The 15,110-nt window shown below is 29.9% G+C and overlaps 2 protein-coding genes across 4 annotated transcripts; one reads left to right on the top strand and one right to left on the bottom strand.

Moving 5' to 3' along the window:
* Window positions 1–217: 217 nt before the first annotated feature.
* Suv3 (Suv3 RNA helicase) lies at window positions 218–4,422 on the top strand. 3 transcript variants are annotated; one of them, XM_076315921.1, is made up of 16 exons: window positions 218–398; window positions 502–734; window positions 812–1,031; window positions 1,123–1,291; window positions 1,356–1,467; window positions 1,544–1,674; window positions 1,740–2,050; window positions 2,171–2,312; window positions 2,402–2,560; window positions 2,622–2,801; window positions 2,875–3,023; window positions 3,111–3,232; window positions 3,317–3,340; window positions 3,463–3,572; window positions 3,734–3,863; window positions 3,997–4,421. In XM_076315921.1, exons 1-15 carry the CDS (start codon window positions 325–327, stop codon window positions 3,812–3,814), a joined length of 2,217 nt encoding a protein of 738 aa, XP_076172036.1. In that variant the 5' UTR covers window positions 218–324; the 3' UTR covers window positions 3,815–3,863; window positions 3,997–4,421. The 3 variants fall into 3 exon arrangements, with proteins under 3 accessions (XP_076172036.1, XP_076172024.1, XP_076172013.1); XM_076315909.1 differs by having other exon boundaries at window positions 3,926–4,421; XM_076315898.1 differs by having other exon boundaries at window positions 3,734–4,422.
* On the bottom strand, window positions 3,554–6,747 carry LOC143149004 (uncharacterized). Its single transcript, XM_076315937.1, has 3 exons — window positions 5,822–6,747; window positions 4,656–5,748; window positions 3,554–4,582 (listed from the first exon to the last, which is right to left on the bottom strand). The coding sequence occupies exons 1-3, from the start codon at window positions 6,038–6,040 to the stop codon at window positions 4,284–4,286; spliced, it is 1,611 nt and encodes a 536-aa protein (XP_076172052.1). The 5' UTR covers window positions 6,041–6,747; the 3' UTR covers window positions 3,554–4,283.
* Window positions 6,748–15,110: the final 8,363 nt, after the last annotated feature.

Raw genomic sequence — 15,110 nt, 5'->3', positions numbered from 1 at the left:
TTTCTTCATAATTTGAAAAGAATGAAAGTTATTATCGTCGTAATTATATAAAATAAAAGAATCTGTATCTCGTAAAGATAAGTAATACGAAATGAAAAAATAGTAACAAATAGATTTGATATTTACATACATATGTGGGTAAAGCCGTAAAGTTATTAGTATGATGTTTCGACGAGTGATGCCGCTGCTATCGTTACTTACGTATAATATAATTAATGTTCACCTTTACTGTATTCGTCAGAATTTTTGAGGTTAACCTGAGGGATTTAATTTTTCTCAGTAAGAAATTGTAGAATATGAAAATAAATAAAATTAATTTTGAAAATGATACCATTAAAAAATTTTCTTACGGACCAGTTAAAACGGCGCAATAATTCATTAATATCACCATTTCTGAGGTTTTTATTATTTCATTATATTTTAAACTTTTATAATTCTGTACATACCCAAAGGTTATTTAAGAACGATTGTGCCAACTTATTTTTCGGATATAATTTGCAGATATTTAAATCCTACAATGACATTTACTCAAAATATAAAAGAAAAACATGGGAAAAGTAATGAATCTATATCTTCATTGTTTAGTCCTGTTCCTATCAAATCAAATTCAAACGATGAAAATATTGGTGTTGAACTGACCAGAAAATTGAATAAAGCTAATATTATCCAGGTTTTGCACACTTTTTCAAGTTTAAAAGTAATTCAAGAATTAGCTTTAAAATATGGATTAGATCGTAACTATTACTATTTATATTTTTATTAAAATATTAGTTCTTAATATTCTTAATTCAAAATTGTTTATTTTTTATAGATATCTTGTTCAACAAAGTTTTTGTTCAGTTTCGACAATATTGTATACACGATACATTACCTGTTGATCTTCATATTGTTTTAAATGATATCATTTTGGAAGCGGCAAATGTTTCAGATATTTTTCCATATTTTCTACGTTATGCCAAAGAAATGTATCCGCACATTGATTGTTTGGATGATCTCAAGCGCATTAGTGATCTGAGACATCCACCTAACTGGTAATGATTAACTTTAAATAATAAGATCTGAATAAATCTTATGCTCATTGAATGAATGTATATATTGTTTCATAAATTTGGTTATTTGTAGGTATCCTTTGGCAAGGAAAAACATGAGAAAGATAATATTTCATGCTGGACCTACAAATAGTGGCAAAACTTATCATGCTTTAAAAAGATTTATGGCAGCAAAATCTGGTGTTTATTGTGGACCACTAAAGTTATTAGCTAGTGAAATATTTTACAAGTCCAACACATTGGTTGGTAACATAGAGAAAGTTACTGTTTGAATCATTTTATTATATTAAGCATAAATAATTTCAGGGTACACCTTGCGATTTAATAACAGGAGAAGAAAAAAGATATGTACAAGGTGAAATGAGTCCTTCAAATCATATAGCATGTTCTGTAGAAATGGTGAATTTAGAAAAAGTTTGTAAGTATCACTTACATAACATTTTTGTTTATAACTAAATACAGTTTATAAAAATAATTTTTAATAATTTTTGCAGTTGAAGTAGCTATAATTGATGAAATTCAATTAATACGTGATCCAAATAGAGGATGGGCATGGACAAGAGCTTTTCTTGGCATTATTGCAGACGAAATACATTTATGCGGTGAATCTGCTGCTATACCTTTAGTAGGTTCTGTTATTTATATATCCATATATATTAATCTAGATTTATAAAATTTATTATAATACAGGTACAATCCATTTGCGCGACAATAGGAGAAAATGTAGAAGTGCTTACATATAAACGATTGACTTCTATTTCTATAGAAAATTCACCTGGTTCTTTTGAAAATATTCGGCGGGGAGATTGTATAGTTTGTTTTAATAAAAGTGATATATTCACGGTGTCACAAACTATTGAAAATATGGGAAAGATGGTAGCGGTAATATATGGTAGTTTGCCACCAGGTACAAAACTTGCACAAACTGCCAGATTTAATGATGTAAACAATCCTTGTAAAATATTAGTAGCTACCAATGCAATAGGAATGGGTCTTAATTTGTAAGTTTACAAATATATATTTTTTGTTATTTGTATTGGAATATTTGAATAGATGAGATAGATTAAATTTTTTTGTATTATATAATATGATGAAAGTAACAAAATACGTTGTTATTTCAGACACATAGGTAGAATTGTATTTTATTCTCTTTGTCAACCAACTTTAAATGAAAAAGGAGAAAAAGAAATAGATACAATTTCTGTATCATCTGCATTACAAATAGCGGGACGCGCAGGTCGTTACAATACTCAATGGAAAGAAGTAAAATATTTTACATACAATAAAACAAAGATAAAATTATTGCAATGATATATGAAAATTAATATTATTACATATCTGTGTTATTATAGGGTTTTGTTACTACTTTTAAGCCTGAAGATCTTCATGTGTTAAAACAATTATTAAGTCAAGAACCAGAACCAATAATACAGGCGGGACTACACCCGACTGCTGATCAAATAGAATTATATGCTTATCATTTGCCGAATACACCACTATCAAAACTTATTGTAATGTTTACTTAAATGTTATTTGTGGTCAATTGCAATCATAACATTTTTTTTTTTTTAGGATATTTTTATTGCACTATCTGAAGTCGATGACTCTCTTTACTTCATTTGTAATTTAGATGATTTCAAATTTCTTGCTGATATGATACAACATATACCATTGTCTCTTCGTACACGATATGTGTTTTGTTGTGCACCTATTACTAAAAATATGCCATTTGTATGTAGCATGTTTGTAAAGGTAAGATAAAAATGTTTGTACTGTTTAGTACCTTTTTCTCTATACAATACATAGCATTTAATTTCTTATACAGTATGCCCGGTTGTGTAGTAAAAACGAGCCAGTAACTGTTACATGGATGACTAAACAAATTCAGTGGCCTCCAGAACCACCAGGAAATATTTCTGATCTCATACATTTAGAAACAGTATTTGATGTGATGGATGTTTATCTTTGGTTAAGGTAAGTGATACTAATGACAGTCTAATATAATAATTCTCTTTTATGTTCAATAAATACAATTCTTAACACCATTTATACTTTCTTTAGTTATAGGTTTATGGACTTATTTCCCCATGCCACTGCGGTTAGAAATTTACAAAGAGAATTAGACATCATTATTGAAAAAGAAATGAAAAAACTAAATATATTATTCAAAAAGTCTGAAACAGGTACTCTTTATTTTAAAATGTAATATTTGTTATTAATTATTATAAAAATACGACAAATGACGAAATTTAATTTTTTTCAAATAGGAGCCAGTGAGAAAGGACAAACATGTAAGTTTGGGTTTCAGATAGCAAAGTTTTCTGAATATAACTTGTTTAATGTTTCTACACAAGTTATATTATACATTCTTCGAAAAGGAAAAGCAGATAAACTAATTTAATTTTTATTACAGATTTCAACAAAGAGAAATTATTTGGCAAAGGAAAATTAACTAACACCTTAATAAACGAAGGCCTTTTAACACCAAAGTTAATAAAACAATTACACGCAGAGTGGTCTATGGTACAAAAAAAAGAAAATAATTTTTAGAAACTCATAAAAATGTGAAACTTTTTGATGTTGTATCATTCTTAAAAATAATTTAATAAATATTGAACAATTTTTTTTGCAAATGATTGAATTATAATTTAATAATTTGATATACTATTTGTTTACTGTTTTAGAACGTCTCAGATGAAAAGATACATGCAAAATCAAGTAACAAAGAAAACAATTATTATAGAAGACATACAAAACGTAAATAAAATATGATACTGTAATTGATGGTACCAAAATATATAATTTATATATTTGGTAAGTTCATTTTTAAATATAAATTTAAAAAATTAAAATTAAAGAACTTTTTTTATAATCAGATTCTACTTATTATATCCTTACTTAAAATACTTCGTCGTATTTGTAAAAAAAAATCATTCGTACAAAGTAGCGCTGCCCGAGCCAGGACTCATGATTTCTTTGGATTTCTCACACTCTTGTATATTGTTAGCGACACCATACGACGCGAAGGCGACCATGACATACCAGTGAAGGTGACGCTAGCTTATCGTAGTTGTCTTTTAACGTTGTCCAATTTGTCTGACAAGTGATAATGTAGTTGTACTGTATGGAGAGAAACAGTTTGAAGTAGAGGCATGGGGGTCTCTACACTAGAGAGTACTGGTGTAGAAAGTGTAGTTAGGGATTGTATTTCTTCTGTGTTTTATTTGAAATTATTTATTCTTTGAATGCTTTTATAAATTCGTATCTGCGGTCATGTTTCCTTGTACATTTGTATTTTTGACGGATTGTATATACTTTTTGTTCCTTCTTTGTAAATATAGGAAGATTATAAGAAAAAGAACGAGAACTTTTTGATCTATATTGTACTTTTTGAGCTAAAGTAATGCATCTTGTACATCTCAATGCATCATTATTCACTATTAATGGACATAAAATATGTCTCCATTTTATACCATCTTTGTAAGCTACTTTTAGATTAGTAACTTTTTGGAATCCTTCAATATTGTATATACCTAATTAAAGAATAAAAGACTTAATATTTACTGAAAGTTTTAACAGAAAAACAAAACAAAAAATTATACATACCGTGGCAAACAGTCCTTTGATCAAACTCATCAATAAGTTCTTCAATATCTAATAAATTTTGTACTTTTAAATGTTTTCCTTCCCTTATCAGATTATGAATGAGTGGATTAATTTCTCTATTTGCAGCAGCACAATGTAATATCATATCACTCTTTATAAAAACTTGTTTCTCTGTGAAAGGCATCCCACTTTTGGTCATTCCCATGTACAGATATACTATTGTTGTAGTATGGCCCTTTGAAGTTACTAAACAAGACCAACCACGTGGTAATAGTACTTCTGTACACACTTCAAGTAAATCTTCAAATAGCATTTCACTTTCCTCAATATCATTGTACATAGAATAGCATGTATTCAACTGATTGTAATTTAAATTATTTACTATTTGGTTTGTTGCATATAAATTTTCTGTTTCATTAAAACTACTATCCATTGGCTTCTCTTCAGCAGATGTATTTTCTTTCGTTATTTTTTGTTTACTCCACAATTGTGCTGATGTATCATCTCTTTCAGAAACATTATTAAATTTAAAAGAAGACTCTGATATTTTTTTAGATACATTTGAATAATTATCTTCTTTACAGGTTCGGATTTGTTCTTCCCTTTTATTTTCAAAAGTCATATCTTCCATCGTGTTTGTGTCAGAAGTAATACTGTCCTCTTTTTGATATACTGTTTTACTTCGTTTTGCATGCTTCAAATTTTTTTCATAGGATTCTTTACTTTTAGATTCTTCGTGCAATATCTTACTTGTATTCGACCCATTTTCTGATAATTCTATCTTAATCAGTGAGTTTCTATTTGACATATAATTATAATCATCATATTTATGAGAAAATTCATGATGTAAAGATGTAATTGTACAATTTTCATCACAATTTATTTGTAATTTTTCTTCAGTTCTGGGTATTAGAAAATCTGTTTCTTTTTCTTCTGATGTATCTACTTTTCTTATCTTAAATGCTGAATAATTCTCTATGTGTACATTGGAATCAGCATGTAATTCTGGTCTGATTATTTCTACATTTTCTTCAGGATGATATTTCCTACTGGGTACAGCTCCTGGTCTTAATCTACATTTTTTATATTTAATCTATAGAAATGATAGAATTGTAAGAAAAGGAAGTAGTATAAAATACAATAAATGTAAAGCTATTGTAACTTACTGTTATAATGTGTGGCGGCACTCCACTAACCCAATGTGTAATAATATCATCTGCGTGGAAGTGTTTGCTACAAACATATGTATCATCTGTAACAGTATAATTCTCTATGGAAATTGCATTTTGCCATTTTTTACGTGTTTCTGGATCTTTTGGCGCTGAGAAAAAGCTATAAGTATTCCTGTAGTTGGTTTCTTTACACATTACGCATTTTCGCGTCATAATGACACTATAAAATATATTTTCACGTTGTTTCACTTGAAATATCTAACCTTCATTATCACATTGTGTATTATACAGTCATATTGATTTTTCAAATACATAGCATGCATTACATTGTAAAACAACTGTCTCGTTAATTAATGTACGCTATGAACAATAAATCTTCGAAACGTATATAGGTTATGACATCTTTATACAAAATTGACAGAAAATAATATGTACGTATTGTAAAACTTTAATTAACGTTTGTTATTCCAATTTTCACGCGGAATTTTTCAAGTAATTAAATGCGTTAAATGATACATGTTATCTAGCGCGAAACTTTTGTATAATGTTTTTTGAAGTAATTACTGCATCGTTGTGTGTTTGTTTAACTATGTTCGTTAACAAAAAATATTAATATTGATAGTTAATTTTACAGAATATTGGTCGATTTACGACATTTTAGACAGAACACTGAATGTTTCAAATTATGTTTAATGTATTATTTATTTTGATCTTATATTTTTATATGACTATTCTGACAATATATTCGGGACATATCACCAGAGGGCTATGAACAGCAGTTACTTCTCACTGGTTCTTTAATAACACTAAATCTATTTAGTCTAGTATTATTCAAAGATGCTACTACTTGGGCGGTGCTTAGATAAGGAAGTTCATTAATATTCTAAAAAAGAGTATTTTAAAAGAGCCTTATTGCGTAGGTTGTAAAAAAAATAAAAAAAAACTATCCATTTATTTGCGTTCACTCGTTATATATGTTGGTCATCGGCCTCCGTGCCAAGTTTATACAAACAATAGATAAGCGGTGGTCCCGTGCGGATGCATACGCGGATTTGTACATATACGTAAGAATTCAATACATAATAACAAAAAATTTTGATTAATATCATCTCGAAAACTATGATCTAGTAGCGGTTATATGTATAGAAAAAAGTTGTTTAGAATATTAAGTTATACAACATATTTCAATTTCATAGAAATCGGTATTGAGACCATGGAGGTAAATAATTAACGATGATTTGTTCAGTTAGTGGACCAATAAATGCTGCACATGGTTGTTTCGACTGAGAAAACTGTTTTGGCCAGATTACCAGTTGACCAATAGCTTTCCCGCCAAATGACAACTCGTTATAATGAAAGTGACAAAAAAAACATTCAATTGATGTCAAAATTGAAGGTTTCTTTTGAAATAGGTCGAAATCATAAGTGACGAGGATTTCGGAAACCTAAATTACAAATGTTATTGAAATCGATTTGTCCGTGGTAGAAATTCAGTGACATTTTAGCAAAAAATCAACTTACTCTTATCGCTATTTGATTAATACATATTGTTTCTTAAATATCTATCACATTCAAACGCTATTACAAAGTATGATCAATCTCACTGAAAAATTCCTTTACGAATAAAATTGATTCACATTTACCTTGTCTATAATTTTTTCGTTTAAATAAGTATTTTATTTAATTTTGGATATTTTATGTAAAAAATGCAACTTCCATGAATATCGCGTAAATTAAAAGAATTAAATAAACGTTACATTAATATATCTAATGAACAATTGTTATTTTTAATGTCTCAAAACTTCACTCGTCTATCTAAAAAATATGTTAGTAACCATGTTTTACTTCGAATCTCAATCAAATGGAGGATGTTAAAAAGTAGCCAAATTTTTGATAGCTCAGACATCTAAAATAGTCTTCCTCCTTAGATTTCAAGGAATTGTAAATCCACAATTATTTACCGACAATCTATTGTAAAAGTTGTTAAAAAAGCAGATAAAGTAGAAATTGTAGAGAACCAAAAATTGGTAATTGTTAAATTCAAATTAACTTCAAAATAAGAGGGAATATTGCCTCACTGCGTCACCTAGGCAGAATAATGAACTGTATTGTCGACGTTTTTTCGAAAATCAAAAAAGCGATCGGTGACAAGCATGCAAGAGTGAAGGTTGTAAAGTTTCGTGATCGTGGAGAACCACTACTAGAAAACTTATCCTGGTGGCTGATAACGAAAGCTTATTTCATCGTGCAGCCTGTCACAAAATGGACTTGTAAGTCTCGTAGAGAAATTGAATTGGAGAACTTATGAATCGAACGTTTTAGTCGCAATCTTTGTAAATAATTCAATTATAGCAGCAAATCGATCAAGAGACTGTGCGTTCAAAAGCGCAGGTGTTTTGTAACTCTTTGTTCACTGCACAAGTATGTTTCTATTTGTTACATTGACAGTTTAACGGGTGAGGTTATACAGCGGTGCCGACGAAAGCAATTTTATAAACTACCTAAACCGTTGCTCTAACATCGAATAACAATTGATATGGAATCAGATTAACGCACCGATTTTAGAGCGTAGTATTCGTTTATCAACGAAAAAAGCGAATTGTTTGAACAATCGAGCACGGAACCCCGTGTATCTCGATCAAATTGAAAGGAACAGGTCGCAAGAACGGATTATAAACAAACAAAAATACAATGATTTCGTCATAGGAAAGCGAGCCCGATAATCAATGTACTGCCAACGAATGACTGCTGCTGACTGACGTAATACCATTGACTGTAACAACACGTTTGCTTAATTAGCCGTCACGCGACGCTGTCTGTCTTAGATATATTTCTACCTCCTACCCTTACGAAGACTGCAATTTAGTTGCGTATAGCCAAACTTAAGGGACTCTATTATGTATGGTCCATCTTAAGTGTGCGGAAGGACCTTCCATTAAATGTGAAAATGTTATCCCTGTTAGATATTAGAGGGGATTTTCTTTAGCGACACAATGTTCGGTCACTAAGAGTGTAATACTATTCGAAATTGAATATCCGTGTAAGACAATACTAAGAGAAAGAGACAACTTTTTTATTTTTCGTCTTTTTTTTTACATACAATTTTTATTTTCATAATATTTATTTGATAACAATGAGATCGAACAAGTTATAATTTAGATAATATTTACTTACGTAATAAATTCATAACTTAATATACTTCACAATTGTTGTTAATAAATTATAAAAACTGGTTTTTGACCATACGTAAAATAATATTATATCAGTCATGTATGTAATGTGATGTAATACAATGTTTTATTTTGGAATTTATTTATTTAATTAATTTATTTGATTAAAAAATCAAGTTTGTTAAAAGATCGAGCGAAGAAAAAGTTGACGAATAATAATGTAGATTATTTAATTTTTGCGATTCGTAAAGTGCTTTCTTTTGATTTGTATCATTTGCTCAGAAATGCTCAGAAAGAAGAAGCGACAGAATACACACTTTGGACCGCTCTTTTGTCCACGTGTCTGTGTCGTGAGATTGTTTCGAACTCTGGAATTTGTTTCTAGCTAACGATAAATGTAAATGTAAACAAGAACGGCATTGTCTCGTACGAATATTGCCATTACCTCAATATGAAACACACGCATGATAGGTGAGCGTGAATATGAGTGTATGGGTCATCTATATGCCCGGTCACTTGTTTATACAACAAGCAGTGGTAATCGGAGCGAGAAAGAAAGAAGCTACTTATTCGATAATTGCTTGGCAAAGTACAGAGATTTGTGTATAGCGGTCTTAAAACTAGTTTAGATTAATTGTTAGTTTAAAATTAAAAATTCCGCTGCAGATGTGATATCTTCGTTTGATGTTTTCGTTCACGACATGACTTGGCTAAGATTGTGTGCACTGGATTTCTTTTGAACTATCGTGTTCGTATATAACGTACAGAACTAGTAATTTGTAATCACAATATTATTTTCTTATTAAATATAGCAAAGGACTCTTCCAATTAAACGGAAAAATTGTTAAAGCATTTAAAGTGTTAGATTCGTCAATTAACAAAATAAAAGAATATTGAAGGTTTAATTTCAATTAAAGAATAAGAATTTAGAATTTCGTTCAATTAAGAGTTTTTAATGTAATATTTTCACTTATTACCAGAATTAAAATTTCTTTCAATTTTATGAAATAGGGTTTAATATTCGGTAGTGACGTTCGGGTCCATTTGGATTCCACACAGACGTGAAAGACTTGCTTCCAAGAAAACACACTCATTTGGTACCATAGAAAAATTCACTGTGTTCAAAGTTTAAAAAATTCTCTTATTAGAAGGTTGTATAATATTTTGGTACACGATTTCTAATTACTAGGCACTATACGATGTCTGAAGGAAAAGACCAATCGCTAGCTAATAAACAATGAAAATAATAATTGTGAGAATGAAATTTCATGCGATGTACTTGCATCACAAAGTGACGTTGAAGCAAAATTGGCTGTATTTATTTCGTCTTCTTATTATTAATTATTATTATCCATGCTATGACTTTTAGAAACAAGCGGAAACAAATAATACGATTCGAGTGTACGAGTGTACGAGGTATTAATGAAAATAAATAGTGAACGTGTCGTGCCCTCACCATTCATTAAAGTCTCTAGAGTATCGCGGAGCTTCTCGTTAATGTGTTGACGAGAGAATAATGTGCACACCAAACAATGTATTTTCTTCGATAACGAGATCCCACGGATTTCATAAATGCATATTGTTTGCGATCTTTCGGGAAAATCTCACATCCTGCAGAACATATGTTTCTTGTAACGTATAGTAGGTAAACAAAGTGAATGGGAAATGTTCTAATCTAATCACGAGTGAGAATATATCTTTTCCGTGTTCGAAAAGTTAATTTTCGGCCAGAATGAATAGAGTTTTACAAAATTTGCGATTCTTTGCCACGAAAATTTGTATGCGAAACACACAAATCGGGTAAAATAAAATTTATAATTTATTATAGAATGGTAAATAATAAACAATAGGGCGTAGAATTTATTATGGAATCAAAAAACACGTATCGTAATAATTGTTCATCGAAGTTTTGACTTTGATTAAAAGAAATAAATTCTTAAACATCATGTAGAACAACATCGTTGTAACATTCTTTTTAAACAAATGTATAAATATTGCGGTAATTATTAAAAAGCAAAATCAAGTTGAATTCAACTATATTGGAATATAGAACAAATTGTTGTGCACGAGTTTCTTTAATTAACTTTTACCTTTCTTAATTGCATATATGTATGCATATTTCGTTTGTTATGTAACGCGATATATTGTTCTTTATGTAATTAGAATACATTAAATTCAACATTTGTTGAACACTTAATTACAATTTAATGTAGAACTTTTATTTAATTTCTACTGTTTCTTTTTCTCGGTATGCATAGGTATGAAATGGTAAAATTGAAGAAATCATTTGCAAGTTTGAATTTACATAATTTATCTTTATTAATTACAGAAACTTTTTTGTCTTTTCTGCATTTTTCCCTAAATAATTTTAGAGTCACATTAATGGCATTTAAGTATATTTTCACATTCCTTTTCTAGTAGAAAGTAAAATGAATTATAGTTTTTATTATTTACTAAATAGCTGTTACCAAAATATTATTAATGGCTCAACAAACACGAGGAACAAGAAAAAAAAGTTGGTTAAAAAATTGACGTTAAAACACGTCAATCGATTTGTCGACTCTCTACAGAACATTCAATTTACTATTATTATGTATGCATACATATATTTACACACCGCAGCTGAAACTATGACTGTGAAACATATAAAAGAATAACTGATAAGACAAATTTTATTATCTTACTATTTTGGAGTAATCTGGCAAACACAATCGATTAAACACAGAATAAGAAAAATCTTAACGCTTGTCATTTCTTCATATTCGAAGTTTCACTCGAGTAATGAATCACATAGAAATAAATCAATTGCGTGTATAAACATGATTTATCGATTTTTTGTTTTGCCGTATTACACATGAAACTTATATGTGTTTATATCTGCGTTTTTCTGATTGTATTTAAAAACTGTAAGTACAATTATTTTTATTAACGATTGAACGTATAAAAAAACAAAATCGAAAAATCTTTATACGTGCAAATAAATTATCTCGAGAATACTAACAAAACAATTTAATAAGTAAAAAATACATACGTACATACCTATGTGTATATAAACGAAGTGTCGAGAATATTAACGAACCAATTTAAGCACACTTTCTCAAATCGATGATAGCACATTTGAAGAGATTAAAAGAAACAAAATGGTAACAAATTATTTAAATCTGCACGGATAGAGGATAATGGTTTACCGGTGCACTTTTATGACTGCAAAAACTTTGTAAAATCAACATTTTCTGAGATACTTTCCCACGAAATTACAGTCTATATTGCGTTTTCAATTTTGTGTTAGCAAATCCTTTTTTCTTTTTCTTGTGTCTGATCAAAACATTTTCTAAGAACCTTTATAACACAAAGTGAAAAGAACCTCTACCAGAGGAACGAGAAAGCGTTGAAAAAGAACGAAAGTTAATGTGGCTGGTCATTACGGTGACTCGACATTGAAAGTAAGTACAATAAATGCACGAATATTGCATAATTCCATCGGCAGAGGGCGATCGATCGATCGATCGATCGATCGGATCTAATTGCATCTTTCGACGAAGTTTTTGTTAAGAAGAGAATTCTGCAGTTGATAAATTAACACGTTATTTTGCAAAGTAGGAGAGAAATGTATTATAGATAACTCGAGCATCTTGTAGTTTAACAATCGTAGGAATCTATTTAAAATTTTTTATTTCTTCGGCGTATGAATTTCTGTAACTTCATTTTCTCCATAAGCACTGTAATTTTCTTTTTAAAGAAACATATATTGTTATTTGGACGAATCATTAATTCTTGTCATTTTGTGTACAAAAGATGAAAGATGAATAGTTTAGAAGCTGCACAGCTATTTTCTTAATTGTTTCTTATATTTTCCATTTGAAATATCTCACGAAACATTCTTTTTTCAAACTATATCATGCTATATGTATGTATATATTCATGCTATACCATGATTATAATTCTTTTACGCATAAAATTATGAGGAGAATCAATCTATCTGAAAAGAAAAGCTACAATTCCGTTTAAGAAGAAAGCGCGATTGCACTTTTAAGGTGCATCATTGCACCTATAAAAAAAGTGAAGCTATAAGAAGATGGATCTTGTTATGCTATTCGACTTTTCCTTCTATCGTTCGTCTCTTTCTTCAACGAGACACGAGGTAGGCTATATACAGGATGTCTAAAAAAATCTCTACATGTTTCAGTGAAATAGAACAAGTTTCAAATAAATGTCTCAATGAAATGTCTATACGAATATCTTTACAGAAAATAGAAGTATTTCGAAGTTGTCAAGGTTGCTTTTATAATTTTTGTCAATTTCTTTTCAGTCATAATTCATGATGGATTTGCAAGACCTGTTTTTTTTTTTTTTTTTGTAGTAATATGTCGCGTCAAGGATACGAATTTAACGAAATGAGTACAACCACACTACACAAAATGGAAAATACTAAATAAAATGTTGAGATTTGTGTGTTAACTTTTTTCGATTTAATATTTTTATAAAGATACTCTGTATGAAATTCAGATAGGACCTTGCATCTTGAAATCGTTTCCTCAGTTTATATCCTGGTTGATAAAGCTGTCGGTGAAAGTATGCAATCGATTCCCCGATAACGTGGCGTTAGAATCCTCCGTTATGTTACGCTTACCTTGATTTCAGGGTAACACGAGTGCAACCTTGATCGTCTTGCAAAACTTACGCTACGATACACTCGGCTTCACAGATGGTCTACTTTTGGTAGCAGCCGCTAAAGTCTAATTTACATGTTTCAACGAATTAATCTTCTTTCTAGTAATGTGGCCACGACCTGGGAAAATTTCGGAGAAATTTAGAAATTTCTAACATTCGTAATATACGCTTTTACATACACGACTGATATTATTTCTTAATACGACTGATACTATCTCGTCTTTTCATCTCTTATTTTCTCAGTTATAAACGTTTACGCGAGTATCTTCTTACTGATGTGCGTGGAAAATTAATCTACAAAAGTAATGATAGCTTGTTCAATAAGTTTTGACCTCTTAATAAAATTTATTGAACAGAACTGTTCAATGTAGTACTGTTCAATACTATATTATCGTACGACAAAACTTATTGTATGACCTAGTATATAATTTTAAAAATTTGTCGGGATATTGTTTGCAGGTATAAATTATTGTATGCAATGTTTATTGTACGTAACGTTTACATTCATAGATTAATTTACGAAACGAAGAAATAATGTATGCAACGTATTGTATTTTCACCGCACAGATGTGGAATTCAATTCGACATTTATTTCTGTGTAGAATAGCGTGTTTAGAAATCCATAGACATGGGCGTGCATCGTGAGAAAGTATCCTTTGAAGAATGTGAATCGCAAGAAAACAGGGGACGATTAGTTCGCAGGTTGGCACGCAATCTATCCATTTAAGGTTGCACAACTTAAAAAGGTTCGTTGTTTGTTGAGGAACAAAGCCAGCACTCTTTGTAGTCACGATGTCGTGTATATACTTGACAACTGTCGAAATTGCACGTGTATTCTTACATAGAAAATTGCAAATCTCATTATAGACCAAAAATTATGATAAAATATAACAATAGTTCTTGTTCCTACCATTCCATCTTTAATTTTTAATTTTGCGATACAATCGAGGCGAAATTCATTTTTTTTTAATATTACAGTTTTTACGATATTTTATCTTTTTTCCCAAATAATCTTCCAAAGATTAACGAATGTTTTAATATCTGTTAATGTAACAGATAGGCATTGTTTTTAATGCCTACGACGCCTCGCGTTCTAAGTGGAATAACACCACGAAGAAAAATCGTATATTAACTTTCAGGCAGATTATTGGAAAGAGGAGGCTTCAATCTTTAAATTCTTTGTATCGGTTTTGGTCGAGAAAATTTTTTTAACGTTTGGAAACCATTTGAATTTTGTTCATATTTTTGAAAAAACTTATTTTCATTGTTTCACTTTTCTATGAGTTTAACAAGACACTTGAATAAACTGGATTTATAGCGTGAAAGTATAGGGTTAAACCTTTAAAACGACCTCATAATGGTTGTTGTATGACAATTTGTTACGAAATTACAGCAATTCAAAAACGATGAACATTTCGGTCACAATTTATATTCAATAATGT

This window comes from Ptiloglossa arizonensis, chromosome 1, assembly GCF_051014685.1.
Source record: "Ptiloglossa arizonensis isolate GNS036 chromosome 1, iyPtiAriz1_principal, whole genome shotgun sequence".
NCBI lineage: Eukaryota > Metazoa > Arthropoda > Insecta > Hymenoptera > Colletidae > Ptiloglossa > Ptiloglossa arizonensis.
The sequence above is the reverse complement of the archived record's forward strand: the minus strand, read 5'-3'. Positions and strand labels throughout refer to the sequence as shown.

Excerpts from the sequence above, each read along its gene's own strand:
- Suv3 (XM_076315898.1), top strand. The coding sequence starts at position 325 with ATGATACCATTAAAAAATTTTCTTACGGACCAGTTAAAACGGCGCAAT. Across the intron at positions 3,024-3,110 it reads GATGTTTATCTTTGGTTAAG|TTATAGGTTTATGGACTTAT; the intron begins GTAAGTGATACT and ends TACTTTCTTTAG. Across the intron at positions 3,341-3,462 it reads CAGTGAGAAAGGACAAACAT|ATTTCAACAAAGAGAAATTA; the intron begins GTAAGTTTGGGT and ends TTTTTATTACAG.
- LOC143149004 (XM_076315937.1), bottom strand. The coding sequence starts at position 6,040 with ATGACGCGAAAATGCGTAATGTGTAAAGAAACCAACTACAGGAATACT. Across the intron at positions 5,749-5,821 it reads TGCCGCCACACATTATAACA|ATTAAATATAAAAAATGTAG; the intron begins GTAAGTTACAAT and ends TCATTTCTATAG. Across the intron at positions 4,583-4,655 it reads TCAAAGGACTGTTTGCCACG|GTATATACAATATTGAAGGA; the intron begins GTATGTATAATT and ends TTCTTTAATTAG.